The 15,986-nt window shown below is 47.0% G+C and overlaps 1 protein-coding gene across 4 annotated transcripts in view; it reads left to right on the top strand.

Moving 5' to 3' along the window:
• The window catches only part of LOC147458904 (protein BONZAI 1-like), a 125,071-nt gene that overhangs the window by 72,647 nt on the left and 36,438 nt on the right, over positions 1-15,986 (top strand). For all 4 annotated transcript variants that reach the window (XM_086510321.1, XM_086510319.1, XM_086510322.1 and 1 more), the window contains 5 exons: positions 2,925-3,036; positions 12,075-12,151; positions 12,229-12,363; positions 12,818-12,982; positions 13,097-13,210. In XM_086510321.1, coding sequence (XP_086366447.1) covers positions 2,925-3,036; positions 12,075-12,151; positions 12,229-12,363; positions 12,818-12,982; positions 13,097-13,210 — 603 coding nt within the window. The remainder of the gene's footprint in view (positions 1-2,924; positions 3,037-12,074; positions 12,152-12,228; positions 12,364-12,817; positions 12,983-13,096; positions 13,211-15,986) is intronic.

Here is a 15,986-nt window from a genome sequence, read left to right as displayed (position 1 = left end):
CATAAGCACTCCAGAATGGCCAGCTGATCCTGCATAAGCTATCCACTAGCCCGCAAAGTAAGAAGTCTGTCCTGCAAATTGGTGCTGGTTATGCTCTTGAAGAACCACAATGTCTGCTTTACATGTTTATACATAGTGCCAGGTATGCCGCCACTTGTCGTGATTGCATAATCCACGCACATTATAGGAGATGCAATTCAAAGAACTATGCATTCTATATGGTATATACAGTGGACGAGGAAACAGGAAAAGAAAGGGGGGAATAAAAATCAAGTACCAGTGCCCATCGACACATCCTTCCCAGCTGAAGGTGCCTGAGAAGGTGGGTCAATACCTGGACCTGGATAATTGAAAGGAAATGCATCTTGCGATGAAGAAGCTTCTCCAGTAACAACCTCCTTGTAGGAACGAACAACCTTGTCCCAAGCTTCAGCCAAAGAAGTGTTGTCATTACAAGGGAGTTTTTTCTGAGCAACATTCTTCAATGGAGGCACATAATTAGGAGAAGATGCCGGAACACGAGCTGCAGCAGCTTTGATGGGTTTCTTGGGCACTATCCAAGTTTGAGAGGTCGAAACCTGTTCCTTTCCCTTGTCTTTAATATTTGGAGAAGCAGAAAGTGCAGACAATTGTACTTGTTTCCCCTTGCCTTTAATCGCCCCAGCTGAGGGGGAGGAGGTTGAAACTCCTTTAGTTTGAACCTCAGTAGAAGGTTTCGGAGGCGAGCGAGGTTGAGGAGCAGGGACATCTGAAGGAGGTGGTTGCAGATTTGGTTCCGGACATTGGGACGTCATATGACCAAATTTGCCACAACGGGAGCAAGAATTTGCAAACTTGCCCCATTTAAGCTTAAATGGGCGCTTTCCAACCACTGTATCCCCAGAATCGATCGAAATACCCACTGGTGTGGGGATGTACGTGTCCCACAAAATACAAAAATGGTTTGTGTTTGCCTCCAGCTTAGGAGGGCAAATGACTTTGCCTAACTGAGCAGCCAACAAAGGAAGAAAATGACGCCAAGTGCGAGAAAGTCGACCACCTCAACCCAGACGGGACACTTGTGACGAATAAGACTCTGATAGTCCTTGGTAAGAGCCCAGGGCAGCACATGAGTCAGCTGCGTAGTGAAGAAAAGAGGAGACATTTCAAGCAGAGAATCCCGAGCATCCATGTCAGCCAGCAAGACTTCGTGAAACCCTCGCGTGCCAAAGTAAACCCCTTGGACCGTTTGCCGTTTGAGTAGGAAATCAACCCATTGGCCTACATCCTGAGCCGTAGGCATTCTACCCGGGAAAAAAAGAATCACAGCGTTAAGTGCATATTGAGCAACAGGATCCATGAGCTCCTGTATAGGGATGCGCACTTCCATAACACGAGCGGATCCTTCCCAGGCTTGACGTGCATCCTCAAGTCCTCATGCAAACATTCTTTGATAAGACTCAAAGCATCCATCTCCGAAGTTTCCATGTCTTTCCGACGCTTATATATACACTGATCAGTCGAATCCATGTGAAGCTCTCACACACACTCTCTTCTTTTTTTGGGAGTTTTTGATATGACTGCTATATACACAGGCAGACACACACACCGGCTAGCTGTACAAAAACACAGACCCCTCTCTTGCACACAAGACGATGGAAGGACCGCGTGCAGACGAATCAAACTTCCACCCCCGGCGCGCTGTGAAGGGCCTGCACAGTGTAGATGTTGTGCAGAACAGAGTTGCGCGACAGACGAGGCCGAAGGATTCACCACACACCCAAATCCCCCACAAGCATACACACACATGCACTCGACATAGACACACACACACACACGCAAGGCGGCTGAGATGCTGAAGGTCTCTCTCACACTCACCTCCCTTTCTCACACACACACACCAAACTTAAACTACAGAGTTGACGAGCTGTACAAGATTCGCGTTGGAAGCTGACTGTCGAGGCAGGGGAGGGCAGTCCGACGCTGGCAGAGAGAGGAGCAGGAAATCACAACCACACACACACACACACACACACTGTCCAGCACGCTGACGAGGGTGACTAGGGCTGCGGCAGGTACTGCGAGCAGAACTCGGCACACCACACACACACAACATACACACACGCTCGCACACACACAGGCCCCCACAGGCTGGGCAGAGAGGCGCACCACACACTGTCCAGCGCGCTGACGAGGGTGACTAGGGCTGCAGCAGGTACCGCGAGCAGAACTCAGCACACCACACACACACACACACACACACACACACACACACACACACACACACTTGCGTGTGCGCGCACACACTTTTTTTTTGTAAATCAGTTTGATTAACTTACTAGTGGGAAACCTCGAGGCGAGGAAAACCCACCAAAAGGATCATATACAAGGGGGAAAACACAGAACTATTTGGCTGTACAATATGGTTAGAAGCATTCATAGGAAAGCTGATGTATGTGTGCGGTGATATCACCAACTTCCAACGCGAACCGTAGCGATTGCCTAAGAGAGAGCTTGAAGAACAAGAAGGGATTTGCATGAGGGCAATGGAACATATAAGCATTAGGCTGATGCCATAGGGTCCAGTAAGCCCAGTATCTGACCCACATAAAGAAGACTGCAAATCGTTGTACTGTCGGCGAGAAAATGCCAAAGCCCAAAACCTTTTGTGGAAGGCACGTGTGCGCGCGCGCACACACACACACACACACACACACACATTGTGACACACTCGTGCGCAGACTGCAGATAGAGGTTCACGCAGGCTGCAAAACAGGGTTCGCGCAGGCAGCAGATCAGGGTGAACGCAGATTAGGGTTCGCGTGCAGAGTGCAGATTAGGGTTCGCGTTCAGACTGCACACGCGCGCACACACGAGAGAGAGAGAGAGAGAGAGAGAGAGAGAGAGAGAGAGAGAGAGAGAGAGAGAGCTTTTCTTGTTTTTAGGTCGGTGGTAAAATCCAATTTCAACTGTGCAATATCTCAGTTCGACCGAGCTTTCTGGATTACATATTTTCTGGGTTTGAATTGAGCTTTTTTGTTGCTGTTGACTTTACTGGTAAGTTGATGTTGACGAGATGTAAATCTTAAACATTGGTGTACATTAGGAAACAAGTAGTTTGTAAGGTTCAGGATTAGAAGTAATTAAGTGGATGTGTTGATTGGTATCTAGTTTAAGCTAAGATCAAGGCTGTGTTGAAATAAGGATCACAAGTGTAAGGGGCAGGATTCATTAAATGAGGAGATAACATGGCACATGCTCTTGCAAAAAGTAGCAGGTGCTTACAAGACCTGTATCATTCTACACCACAGCTGTATGATTTTTTGCGAAAAAGATCAGCTCTTGTGTATGTGTGTGTGTTGTGTGTTGTGTGTTGTGTTTGCTCTCTCTCTCTCTCTCTCTCTCCCCCCCCCCCCCCCCCCCCCCCCCCCCCCCGCCCCCTCCCAGCCCCCTCCCAGCCCCCTTTTTGTCAGAATAGGCAGCAGAAGATGCAATGAAAACAAGAACTGGCCTCCGATTTGTGGACACCTCGACTCCGATTTGGCTCTACTCTGACAAGATCCTCTATCACTAGAGAACACCTGCCATGCCATATACAAGAACAAGGCAATTGTGGAGTAGAGAGATCATTGATGTAGAAAGAGATAGGACATCTGCAGATGAGAGAGATCTGGGAAAGACTCTCCACGATGATAACAAATTTCTCAAACAAGTAACCAAGGGTGGTCCAGCATCCTATGTACTCACCACTTTTTGATCATTGTAAATTGTGGTGTTGATATGAACTGACATGCCTAAGTGGAGAGACCCAATGTACACAACTGCTACGGCTACTGCCATCTGCTCCTGCACACGAGACCACTGTCTTAGTCTCAACATGGTCACCGACTCTTAGATGCTTCGAGAGCATAGATGTGGTGCATCTCCTAGCAAGAGATGTGGTCTGGATCTCGGATGAGAAACTTTGCCAATGCATGATCACTAACCCGATGTAAAGCTGCCTTGAGGGAGCTGTACCATAGAGAGGGTGGCCCTACTGCCCCTGCTGCCAATAAAAATGCAAGGTGGGATGATCTGAAACGCCACGTGCTTAGCAAAAACGCTAGGAGAGATCACCTAGATGCTTGCTAGCCCTGGCCGATAACACCCCCCTCCCCCCCAAAAAAAAGGGGCTGCGCCCCGTGTTCTTGAATGTCTAAAGAGGTCCCCTTTCCCTTGCTCATATACTCCCTCTAGAAAGCTGCCTGACCCACATTGCCCCACGACTTGGAAAATAGGGGGAATGGAGGAGAAGTGGAAAAATAGGGTAGCATACTCGCAGAGGTCACCAGGGCCTAGGGAAAAATTGGCGAGGCTGGTGTAAATTATTCCAAGCCTAGAGGAGCCTACATGGCCATGGAAAGAGCCAAAAACCCAAAGCTGCACATGGCTGGAAAATCCAGACATGAGAAAAGCACCTCACTTTGGCAGGGCATAGCCACAACACCGCTGTCACTCCCTACTACATGTCCCTGGGAGATATCGGGATTGACTAAACGAATCCAAAGAGATGCCATAACTCTTAACACCCCCTCTCAGCTCTTGGAAGTAGAGCGCACACTTTACATGATATCTCTTGGACGAGGAAGGCTGTCTATGATAGCTACAGAAGCAGACGATGGTGGAGGCCAATTGTTACATGGATATTTGACAGTTTGAAGATTTCTATGAGAGACAGATCAATGATGCCTTGGGGAAGTTGGTTTGGTCAGAGAAAGGTGAAGGAGGACAATTGGGTCCTTCCTTCCTCTCTTACAATTTCCTTGTGTCGGAGATCTGCATTTTATTTTGGGTTACCACATCCAAAGTCGATGAACTGGATGCGGATGATTTTGGAGGCACAAAGCAAGGGCTTTTCAGTCTTTTGGCTTCTATGAGCTGCTACAAGAGTTTTCTTCTATGAGCCAAGTTTGTTGCACCACCCATGATGGTGGATCTTTGGTGTCCAGTTCACACAGTGGTTCTCACAACAGGGATTCGAGATAGATTGCCTCCCACTATTCGAGTATGATAGGGATGCACCACACATCCACCTCCCCATGTAGAGGACCTTTGGAAGGCTGTAACTATACATACAAGAGACATGGATATCACCCATGCAGCCCCTTCCTCCGAAGTTGCTATACTGCAAAAAGTGCTTTATGAGTATTTCAGAGGATGGATTCATAGAGAGACCCAAATACATGGAGGGCTTCTTACCACATGGGTGGAGGGTGGCGATTGGCCAGCTCAAGGTCTTGTCACATCGCCTTCAGATTGAGACTGGTAGAGCATTTCGGAATTCGGATCATTAGAGACAAGAGGATATGCAGATTATGTAGAGAGGAGGTGGACGGTGAGCAGCAGTGGGAGATGGAGGATAAGGAGCACTATGTATGCAGCTATAGGGCCTACTATGTCACCAATAGTAGGCACCAAAGAGAGATACCCACCCTCTTCAGAGAACAACACTCCCTCTGCCATCTCTTAGAGTCGGCATACCAGCATGTGCTAGGGAGATTTATACTAGTAATTCAATGACACAGATAGATCTCTTTACATGCTTGGGTGGTACTAAGCAGGGGATGTTAGACACAGAATATTGCACTCGTTTAGAGATCCACCTCACCTCTACACCCACAAACCTTGGAGTTCCCCTCCAGAGAGCAGAGTGTCAAAGTTGATGATGCGGAAGCGTAGAGAAATGAAATGTTATATTAACGTCTTCAAAAGGCCATAATGACCTATGAGACCCGAAAGTTACAAAGTGGTGGATCTGATACAAAGTCAGAGTAACAAAATAACCTAACAACAATACAAAACAAAGATATATACTATGGGGTCCTAAGTTGGTCGATGTGAGCCAAGCAAAAAACTAAGCAAAAAATGGGCGGCTTGTTGGGATAGCTGAATCACAAGAGATCTAGCATCGGTCGTTGGCGAATCTCATCAATTTCCTCCATGGTTAGTAGTCTGCCTGGCCAGCGTGCTCCGAATTTTTTGTCGTAGCCTCCGTCGATGCTGTGTAGTTCTTCGCAGTCGCGGGCGCTTGGATTTCCCCAGTTCAATCGCTCGGTCAATCAGTGTGCCTCTGGTGTGAGACGAGGGGGAGCTCTGCTGTGGGAGTGGCTCTTGCGGCTGTCCCGTGTCTGCTCTGAAGAAGTCTGTGATCCGTCTTTGAGACTGGCTAGCCTCGCCATTCATCAGGCTATCTCTGTGTCTGCGCAGCTCAAGCAAGAACAAACCCAGACATCTCTGATCTTCGTATCCCATGACTCTTGAGAGTGGTCCAAAACCCTCTCTGAACAAGCAATGGAAGCGGCCTCGTATCTCGTAGTAGACGGGGCAACGGCATGTATAGTGTAGCTCTGTCTCAGGTTCCATGTTACACAAGGGGCATGTCTTGTCCTCTGCTGGTACTCCGTTGTATCTCCCAGTCTTAATCCGCAACTGGTGAGAAGATGTGCATAACTGGCCAATAGCACATCGTATCCCATGAGACAAGTGGGTATCCATGTATCTGGGTCTCGCCACAAAACCATCTTCCGTAAGCTGGAGAAGGTGGTCTCTGTAGAAAGCCATCTTCGTGCCCAATTCCTGTGCTGGTTGTATCCATGTCCTCCTGGTGTCTAGCTGGGTTAGGTCTTGGCGGATGAGCTTGGTGATCTCTAGCTGTGTAAGAGTGAGAGATGGTGCATCCAATGAGTAATGGAATGGTGGCAGCTTGTCTATGCTGAACCCATGTGCCTGAAACCATGATGTCGTCTCCCCATACTAGCATGTTGTATCTCCTTGTATGGCTAACTGTCGAGAGGATTCAAGTGCTATGCGAGCATGTGTGTCTCTAGGAAGTTCCCATGTGCGGTTTATGAAGGAGACTGATCTGGTGAGCGCCTCCACCACAAGTGGGGGGGCCGCTAGCTCTGCTCGGATAATGGCCTGTGGTATTGATGCCTTGGCTCTAATGAGCCGCGAGATCATAGAGACGAGAGGTTTCTCCATGTTCCCCCATCCGTCTAAGTGACCCAGCCTCCCGTGGTGATCTAGTGAAGGTCCCCATATCTCGGTTCCATAGAGCAATGCTGAAGCCACCAAGGTGTCAGAGAGCCAGAGCTTCCTCCGGGGCTCCTGAAACTGAACCTGCGAACACATCCTCTCTAATCTACCCAATGCTGCGTGGGCTCTAGTAAGTCTGGTCTCTGCTGCTCTTCTGAGTGGAATGCAGGTCCGCTAAAAACCACTCCAAGGTAAGTGTAAGCGTCTGTGTACTCCACAGTCTCCTGGCTGTATGTGAATGTAGGTGCTGACCTCTTGATCCACTGTGGGGTGGTATTAAACACCATAACCTTGGTTTTACCCAGGTTGACAGACAAACCACTTTCGTGGGCAAACGTATGCAAAGCATCCAATTGACGTTGCATTCCCTTTGGGGATTCGGAGATCAACACTATGTCATCAGCATATAACAAAAGTGGAATCCATGTCCCTGCCAACCGAGCACATTTATCCCCATCGTTGTCAATGTAGTCAGAAACCTCATCCACATACATACCGAAAAGAGTAGGAGAGAGCGAGAGCGAGAGAGAAATGAAATGTTATATTAACGTCTTCAAAAGGCCAAAGTGACCTATGAGACCAGAAAGTTACAATGTAGTGGATCTGATACAGAGTCAGAGAGAGAGAGAGAGAGAGAGAGAGAGAGAGAGAGAGAGAGAGAGAGAGAGAGAGAGAGAGAGAGAGAGAGAGAGAGAGAGAGAGAGAGAGAGAGAGAGAGAGAGAGAGAGAAATGAAATGTTATATTAACGTCTTCAAAAGGCCAAAGTGACCTATGAGACCAAAAAGTTACAACGTTGTGAATCTGATACAATGTTTGAGTACCAAAAATGAAAAGGTATTGAAAAAAGGGGTACTACAGAATCCTAAATTGCTAGATGTGAACTAAGCGGCTGGCTGAAACTGTGTAGGATATGAGTAGAGGGGGGAAAGTAGTGAATGAGGACTAATACAACACAATGTGAAATCTGATACAAAGGTTGGTACAAGATGATCCATCATGGGTCGCTGGCGGATCTCATCAATCTCCTCCATGGTCAGTAGTCTGACCGGGTGTCATGCATGTCGGGCCAAAGTGATCCGAATCCTCTAATGCAGCCTCCGTCAATGTTGTGTAGTCCCTCCCAGTCGTGGGCATCTGGATCTCCCTAGCTCGGACACTCAATCTATCAGCGTGCCTTTGGTGTGAGGAGAATGTGAGCTTTGCTGTGGTAGCTGCTCCTTTGGCTGCCCAGTGTTCGCTCTCAAGAAGTCTGTGATCCGTCTTAGAGACTGGCTAGTCTCTCCTCTCATCAGGCTCTCTCTGTGTCTTCGTAGCTCAAGCAAAAACAGTCCTAGACATCTCTGGTCCTCATATCCCATGATTCTAGAGAGTGGTCCAATGGCCTCTGAACAGGCAGTGAAAGCGGCCTCGTATCTCTTAGTAAACTGGGCAGTGACATGTGTAGTGCAACTCTGTCTCAGGCTCCATGTGACATAGGGGACATGTCCTGGTCTCTGTCAGTACTCCGATGTATCTACCAGTCTCGACCTGAAAGTGGTGTGAAGATGTGCGTATCTGGCCAATAGCACATCGTATCCCATGAAATAAGTGGGTGTCCATGTATGTGGGCCTCGCCACAAAACCATCCTCAGTAAGCTCGAGAAGATGCTCTCTATAGAAAGCCGTCTTCGTGCCCAGCTCTCTTGCCGGTTGTATCCAAGTCCTCCTGGTATCTGGTTGAGTCAGGTCCTGGCAGATGAGCCTGGTGATCTCAGACTGTGTAGGAGTCAGAGAAGGTGCATCCAATGAATCCTGGAAGGGGGCCAATCTGTCCATGTTGAACCCATATACCTGAAACCATGATATCTCCCCATACCAGCATGTTGTATCTCCCTGCATAGCTATCTGTTGAGAGGACTCAAGTGCTAGGTGGGCATATCTATCTGTCGAGAGGTCCCATAAGCGGTGTATCCTACTGATTTGGTGAGCGCCTCAACCACTAGTTGGGGGGGGGGGGGAGGGGGGGGGGGCTAGCTGTGCTCGAATAATGGTACTGAAGTCTTGGCTCTAATAAGCCGCGAGATCATAGAGACCAGAGGCTTCTCCATGTCTCCCCATCCATCAGTGCGACTCGACCTCCCATGATGGTCCAATGCAAGCCCCCATATCTGAACTCCATAGAGGAATGCCGAAGCCACCAGAGTGTGAAAAAGTCAGAGCTTTGTCTGAGGCTCCTGAAATTGAATCTATGAACATATCCTCTTCAATCCACCCAATGCAACATAGGCTCTGGTCAGTCTAATCTCTGCTGCTTTCCTCAATGAAAAAGCTGGTCCACTCAAGACCATCCCAAGGTAGGTGTAAGCATTTGTATACTCCACTGTCTCATGGCCATATGTGAATGCGGGTCCTGATCTCCTGATCCACTGTGGGGTGGTGTTAAACACCATAACCTTGGTTTTACCAAAGTTGACAGACAAACCATTGTCGTGGGCAAACCTATGCAAAGCATCCAAGTGACGTTGCATCTGTCACAAACTGATGACTTGGCATGACCAATTAATGGACAATTGCCGAGGGGCCCAAGGGGACACTAGGCATTAAAAAAAAAGAAGCATATGGATTGCTAACGTGGCTGGTTGTACGTACGTCCGCGATATGCGTTGTTGACGTGGCAGGTTTACGGAATTCCACAAATTGCGCTGGGTTTTGACACCAGATACTTTTGGAACCCAAGCTTTTCATGTAAACTACTTTTCCAAGGCCAAGGGTCTGTAAATAAGATCCTAGGCTCTCTCTCTGGCTCATTCAGAGATGATGAGCTGGTGAGCAGAGGAGAGCCTGAGCAATTGTACTTGCTCAGTTGTTAATACTAAAAGAACTACCAAAAGGGGCGCCAGTCTTTGGGGCCAATCTCTCTTGGCACGGAACTACAACGGGCCATGTCGACTCAATTCAACTATGATTGAATTTATGGCCTTCTTCACCATCTCAACGGTGAAAAAAACACGTGTGTGGGCATGGCTCGAGGGGGTCGCGAAGAGGCAGCTGTCCAAGAACTGTGTATAGAGATGTATATTGGCTCCAAGCCTCTGTAGAAGTAATGGAAGGAGGGGGGGAGTGCTCATGAAAGAGTCGCCGTGCCTCACCTCAGTCCTGATTCAAGAATAGCTGATATAGATCCTGCTCTAGTCGAGCCAAAAATGCCCGCTTCTTCCACCGCATGATCATATGCTCTCCTAGTCCTCATCTTATCAATGGCCTTCTTTATCACCTCAACGGTGAATAAAGCACATGTGTGTGGGCTTGGCTCGAGAGGATCGCGAAGAGGCGGCTGTCCAGGAACTGTGTACAAAGATGATGTATACTGGCCCAGGCCTCTGTAGAAGTAATGGAAGGAGGTGGGAGTGCTCATGAAAGAGTCGCCATGCCTCACCTTAGTCCTGACTTAAGAATAGCTGATATAGATCCTGCTCTAGTCGAGCCAAACATGCCCTCTTCTTCCGTGGCACTAGGCGTCCGGAGGCAATCGGTACTGTCTGTGAGTGATGTCCCCCAAAAGCACCTCCTTCTGATGTCTGGCTCTCATCTCACGGCACTTCTCATCATACCAGCTGTTCTGGGGCATGCTCCCAAAACGTCGTCTCTGCTCAGGCTGGGTGTGTGGGTATGCCTCTGCTGTTGCATCATGCAATGTCTGTGTCAGTATAGTAGAAAGCTCCTCCAGAGGTCGCCCTGGCTCCTCAATGCACAAGCGACTGTAGATCCCATCTATGTAGACAGAGTCCGTCTTCCGTGTAAAGGTGTAACGAGTAGGGGCTGCTACCCGTGGAATGTGTGCGACACTAAACTGGAAAAAGATGGTCATCGACACAAGGGCATGATCTACTGCCACCCGAATAGGTCTGGTCCAACCGTGAGGTCCTGGATACTAGAGATAAAGCTCGGCTGTGCCATGACATAATCCACTGTGTTGGCTCCATGTCTGTGTGGAAAGCATGTAAACCTCCCTCAACGGGAAATTTCTGCAGGCCATTCAAAATGGCCAATCCATGTGCATTTCCCATGTCTATCAAGTGCCGTCCATACTCTGTGTGTGTGTGAGAGAGAGAGAGAGAGAGAGAGAGAGAGAGAGAGAGAGAGAGAGAGAGAGAGAGAGAGAGAGAGAGAGAGAGAGAGAGAGAGAGATGAAATGAAATGAAATGTTATATTAACGTCTCTAGAAGGCCAAAATGACCTATGAGACCAAAAAGTTACAATGCGATAAATCTGATACAATGTCCGAGTACCAAAAATAAATAGAAAAGGTACTAAAAAAGTAACTGCGTATGATACGGGCAGGGGAGGGGTGAGAGTAGTGAATGAGGTCTAATAGGACACAATGTGGGTATGTGTGTGGTACAAGATGAGTAGGGTGAACAGTCCTCAAACGAGCGAAATCTCAGGAGATCCATCATCGGTCGATGGCGGATCTCGTCAATCTCCTCCATGGTACAATCGGGCTGGTTGCTACTTATATACTACTCTGGGATCCTCCATAAGTACCGCCCTCAGAGAATTGCCCCACCGAGAATCTTGCCAATAAGTAAAATAAATACCTAAAGACAAAATAAATATTGGGATCGCATTGGACTATTCACTTGAGATGCTATAACTTAAATACAGAGACACTCATAGCTAGATGTGAATTTTCTAAACCAGTTGAACTATCTGAACATCTCTCAGATAGCCTTGTTGATTCTCAACAGGGAAGGCACCCTTTAGTAGGGGTTATTTAAAGGTGAGGTTGCAAGACTCTATGTGGGCCTTTTGTTTTGACATGTAGATTTAAGTGTCTTCGTTTTGGTTTTTTAATATGCTTTTGCCAGCGAAGTGTTTATGCTGATTTTCATCGTTTCACGTGCTGTAACAACATAGTTTTCTACTGGCATTCGTTAATCAGTATCTTTCTCTGCTTGTTGAGAAAAAAGTGTATTGGTCATTTTCCGTTGTCCATACCTGAGAGTGCTCCTGCTTACATTCTTTTCTTCTGGTACTGCAGCCTCTAATGGAGTTCCATCGCAGAGAGATTCTTTACATTATGTTGACCCTGTGGGAAGACTGAATGCTTATCAGTCGGTAAGAAGTTCATCAAGGGCACTTAACTGCTGCAGGGGTCCATGTTATGCATAACTTGATGCATTTTTTGGGCTTAGGCTATTTGTGCTGTAGGCGAAGTGTTGGAGTATTATGATACAGATAAACGGTTCTCTGTTTGGGGGTTTGGAGGCAGATCAAGTCCACAGGAGCCTGTCTCTCACTGTTTCAATCTCAGTGAACATGCAGAAGAGGTTGGTTTGATTTTTTGAGTACTTTGATTGCTAGTGCTTAGTTATTCAGAATCTGGCTTAGATTTTTAGTGGAGAGTTTACCTTTTTGATCACTCGTATCGGAGGCCTTTTAAGCAATTTTGGGAAAATAATAGTGGTTTAATGAATTTAACCCTGGCTTAATTAATGCTTGTTGTGGTTTAGTGCATCTAATAATATCCTGATCCTGATCAATTTATGTTCTGGAACCAAATGCTCTGTTTTTTCTCTGCAAATTCTATCTAAATCAAGTTTGTTTCATTTTTTCCCTTTCACTGTTTCTAGAAAGCTGGAGTAGCAAGTTTCATGATTATGTCTATTTATAGTCTCACAATTATAGGCTAAAATTATGAAACTCTAGAGATGCCATGCAGAACTTTTTTTTTGCAGTAAGTTCAACATGCTGTACTCAGCGAAGGCGGTTTGTATCTGACAGGTGCTTGGAGTTGCAGGTATTCTTGAGGCATACTCACAAGGGATTCACCGCGTTCGCTTGGCAGGCCCTACAATATTTGGTCCTGTAATAGAGAAAGCCAGTTCAATAGCTAAGCAAGCAAAAGAACTGGAGCAACAAAAATACTTTGTGCTGCTCATTATCACAGTAATGTCTCGGCTATCAATTATGGTTAACACTTCAGCATAGGAAGGATGGTATTGGGTGTCATTCATTCACATAATGATCTACTTCTGGCTTAATATTGACTTGGATTTTCAGGATGGTGTTATTACAGATCTTCAAGAGAGCATCAATGCACTTGTGATTGCATCTGGATTCCCTTTGTCAGTGCTGATAGTTGGGGTTGGTGGTGCTGATTTTACTGAGATGGAGGTATGTGTTACTGATTGTTGCGAGGGAATAAAAATTTAGATAAGCAACTTTTAAATATGCTTTTAGTGTCTATTGGAAGAAACATTGTTGTAAAACCCTCTACAGAAAATGTGGTACCGTGTTATGTAGAGTAGGCCATTCCAGAGTTTTGTCTGCCTAAAACACACGTTGAATGATACTATTAACATGCAGTCGATGCTGGCCTTATGCATAAGTCTTGTTGATGGACAAAGCTGTCCATAGTGCGTCTTGGACAACCGGGTCTAGCTATGTTGATGACACTATTTTTGTGTGACATAGAAGAGACTGGACAAGAACTCCCCCGATGATTTCTTTCAAAAATTAGCAAAGATGAGAATATTTTGAGGCTACTCTTCTGTTCTTATTAAAAAAGAACAGAAAATTGTCTTAATAGATACAGCTCAAAGGGTAGACTTTGAGGCAAAGTATGAAAGAGAAGGTCATTATAACAAAAGGATTAAGTAACAAGATAGATATTATTGGGCTTCAAATGTACCTTCATGCTACATCCACTCTTTCCCTTTCTTGAAGTTCAGAAAGGACAGCTTGCATTACATGTAGAAGTGACCTGTGTTTTCGTGTGACGATGTGATTGTTTGAAGGCTGTGCTCTTCTCAATCAGTTTGATTCTTGTATCTGTTCTTCCAATGCCTTGATTTTCTCATTCTTTGATACCATGTCCGCCTTGAGAATCGCCAAGTCTGCTTGAACCTCCTTGAGCTCTTGCAAGAGGTAAATCATGTTGATTGTTTCATAAGAGGTGGCGGTATAGGCAGTTCCCTTGAGGTCAAGGCTGAAACAAAAAAACTTCCTGTTCAGAGGCCCTGTTCAGAGGGGGGTGTGTTAGGGTTCACCTCCTCCCACTAGGGTCACCCCATCCCCTCTATGGGGGGTTGTAGGAAGAATATTCTTGCTGCTGCTCTGCTAAAATTTGGTCTTCAGGTCTTCAAGTCTTCGAGAAGTTTGATGTATTTCCCTAGTTTTATTCCCTGTTTTTTTGGTTGTTTTCCCTGTATGGATATTTGAGGGATTTTTTCACTACCAGCTTGTTATCTGTAATGCCTATGGATGTTTAGTTATGCCTTCCTCCTTGGCTTTGCACGCGGGTCTGTCCTCCTGTCGTTGTCACCATCCTCTCCTGCTGTCGCTCCATTCGCTCCGGAAGCCTCGTCGAACAGCAGCTCCCCCTGGCCCCCCTTTCCTCCAGCTTGTGTCTGTGCGGCCTACAATATCTTTCTTTGATTTCGGTGTGTCTTTTCCACGTAGGCTTTTTCACTTTGATTCCTTTGTTTGTTGCTTGATTGCTTGCTAGTTGTTTTTTTTTGTCTTTCATTGCATGTACTTTTGGGTTTGCATGTGCTTGGGGTGGGTGTTTGTGTGTGCATGCTTGTGTGAGGGGCAGTGTTTCGGGAAAAATCATTTTTGCAACCAGACGCAATTCTTTTTTATGCATTTTCCAAGAAGAAATTTTGGGCTAATTTTACACTATCTTCCTCAAAATTTAGGCGGGATTTTTCCGTTTCCTCCTCTCAATCGGCATTTTTGAATTTCAAAGCAGCATGATTGGAAGATGAGACACGCTTTTCCCGAACACTGTTGAGGGGGGCGTGTGTGTTGTGTGCTTGCCTACTCTGCATGTTTTGGCGTGTGTTGTTTTTTGTTTCTCCACTATTTGGTATTTTGCTGGTTGGTTATGTGGGTGTGGGGAGGTGGTTGGCGTCCCTGGCCTTGCTCCTTTCATGCTGATTTTCTGAAGGTTCAAGAGAGTGAGAGCCCTGTTGATAGCTGCCAGGGATGGCTTTGAGGTTCTCTAGCCCTGTTAATAGCTGCCAGGGATGGCTTTGAGGTTCTCTAGCCCTGTTAATAGCTGCCAGGGATGGCTTTGAGGCTCTCTCTCTCTCTCTCTCTCTCTCTCTCTCTCTCTCTCTCTCTCTCTCTCTCTACGCGGGCATCTCCTACGCGGCAGCAGGGGGCTCGGCGATGGCACTGATGGGGAACCAGCAGCAGAGGGGGCAAGGGAGTTCTGATGCAGGGCATAGGTGCAAGTAGGGGGCGCGGCAGACCAGCGAGTAGACCAGAGGTGGCGCGCAGAACAACAGAGGCAGCAGAGCACGCGCAGGGCTGCAGGGTGCTCGGCAGTACTACGCGTAGCAGGTCCCGACATCCTACGCGTAGCAAGTCCCTTCATCTACGCGTAGGAAGTCAATAGCTCAAGTTTTAAAGAAACTCTTAAGCCTAAGGTAAATTTGGCTCATTGCCCGGGAAGTGGGTTCACATGTCTCTCTCTCTCTCTCTCTCTCTCTCTCTCTCTCTCCCATACGCGAGCTGGTCCTCCTATGTGTCGAGCGAGTAGGCCCTATTCTCAGTCCCCCACCCTAGTACCTTACCCCACATTTGGGGCCCGGGTTCGATGGATCCGCCTATCGAAGAGGAAGGGCCGGGTGTAGATAGCTACACCACCCCAAAAAAAAGCAACGCCTACTTTCAAGCGGAGAAACAGAGATACTGTACTATCACCAGGATCCTTACAAGTGGGGAAAACGTCCAAGATACATGATGAACTGATGATGGAGAAGGTCCAGGTGATGCTCAAATCAGAGCTAAACTACATGAGAGATGACATCAGGAAATGCACGGGAGCGCTGAGAGCTACAGGAACTCCATGTATGGAGACATGATGAGAGAACTAAGGAGAGAGATCTGGGGGATACAGAATGAGGAGAGTCAGATCTTGAAAACGGAATTACGAAACCTA

The sequence above is a fragment of the Adiantum capillus-veneris genome, chromosome 4 (assembly GCF_014529385.1).
Source record: "Adiantum capillus-veneris isolate H3 chromosome 4, ASM1452938v2, whole genome shotgun sequence".
Taxonomy (NCBI): Eukaryota; Viridiplantae; Streptophyta; class Polypodiopsida; order Polypodiales; family Pteridaceae; genus Adiantum; species Adiantum capillus-veneris.
Note: the sequence above shows the minus strand (reverse complement) of the source record. Positions and strands in the feature narration are given on the sequence as shown.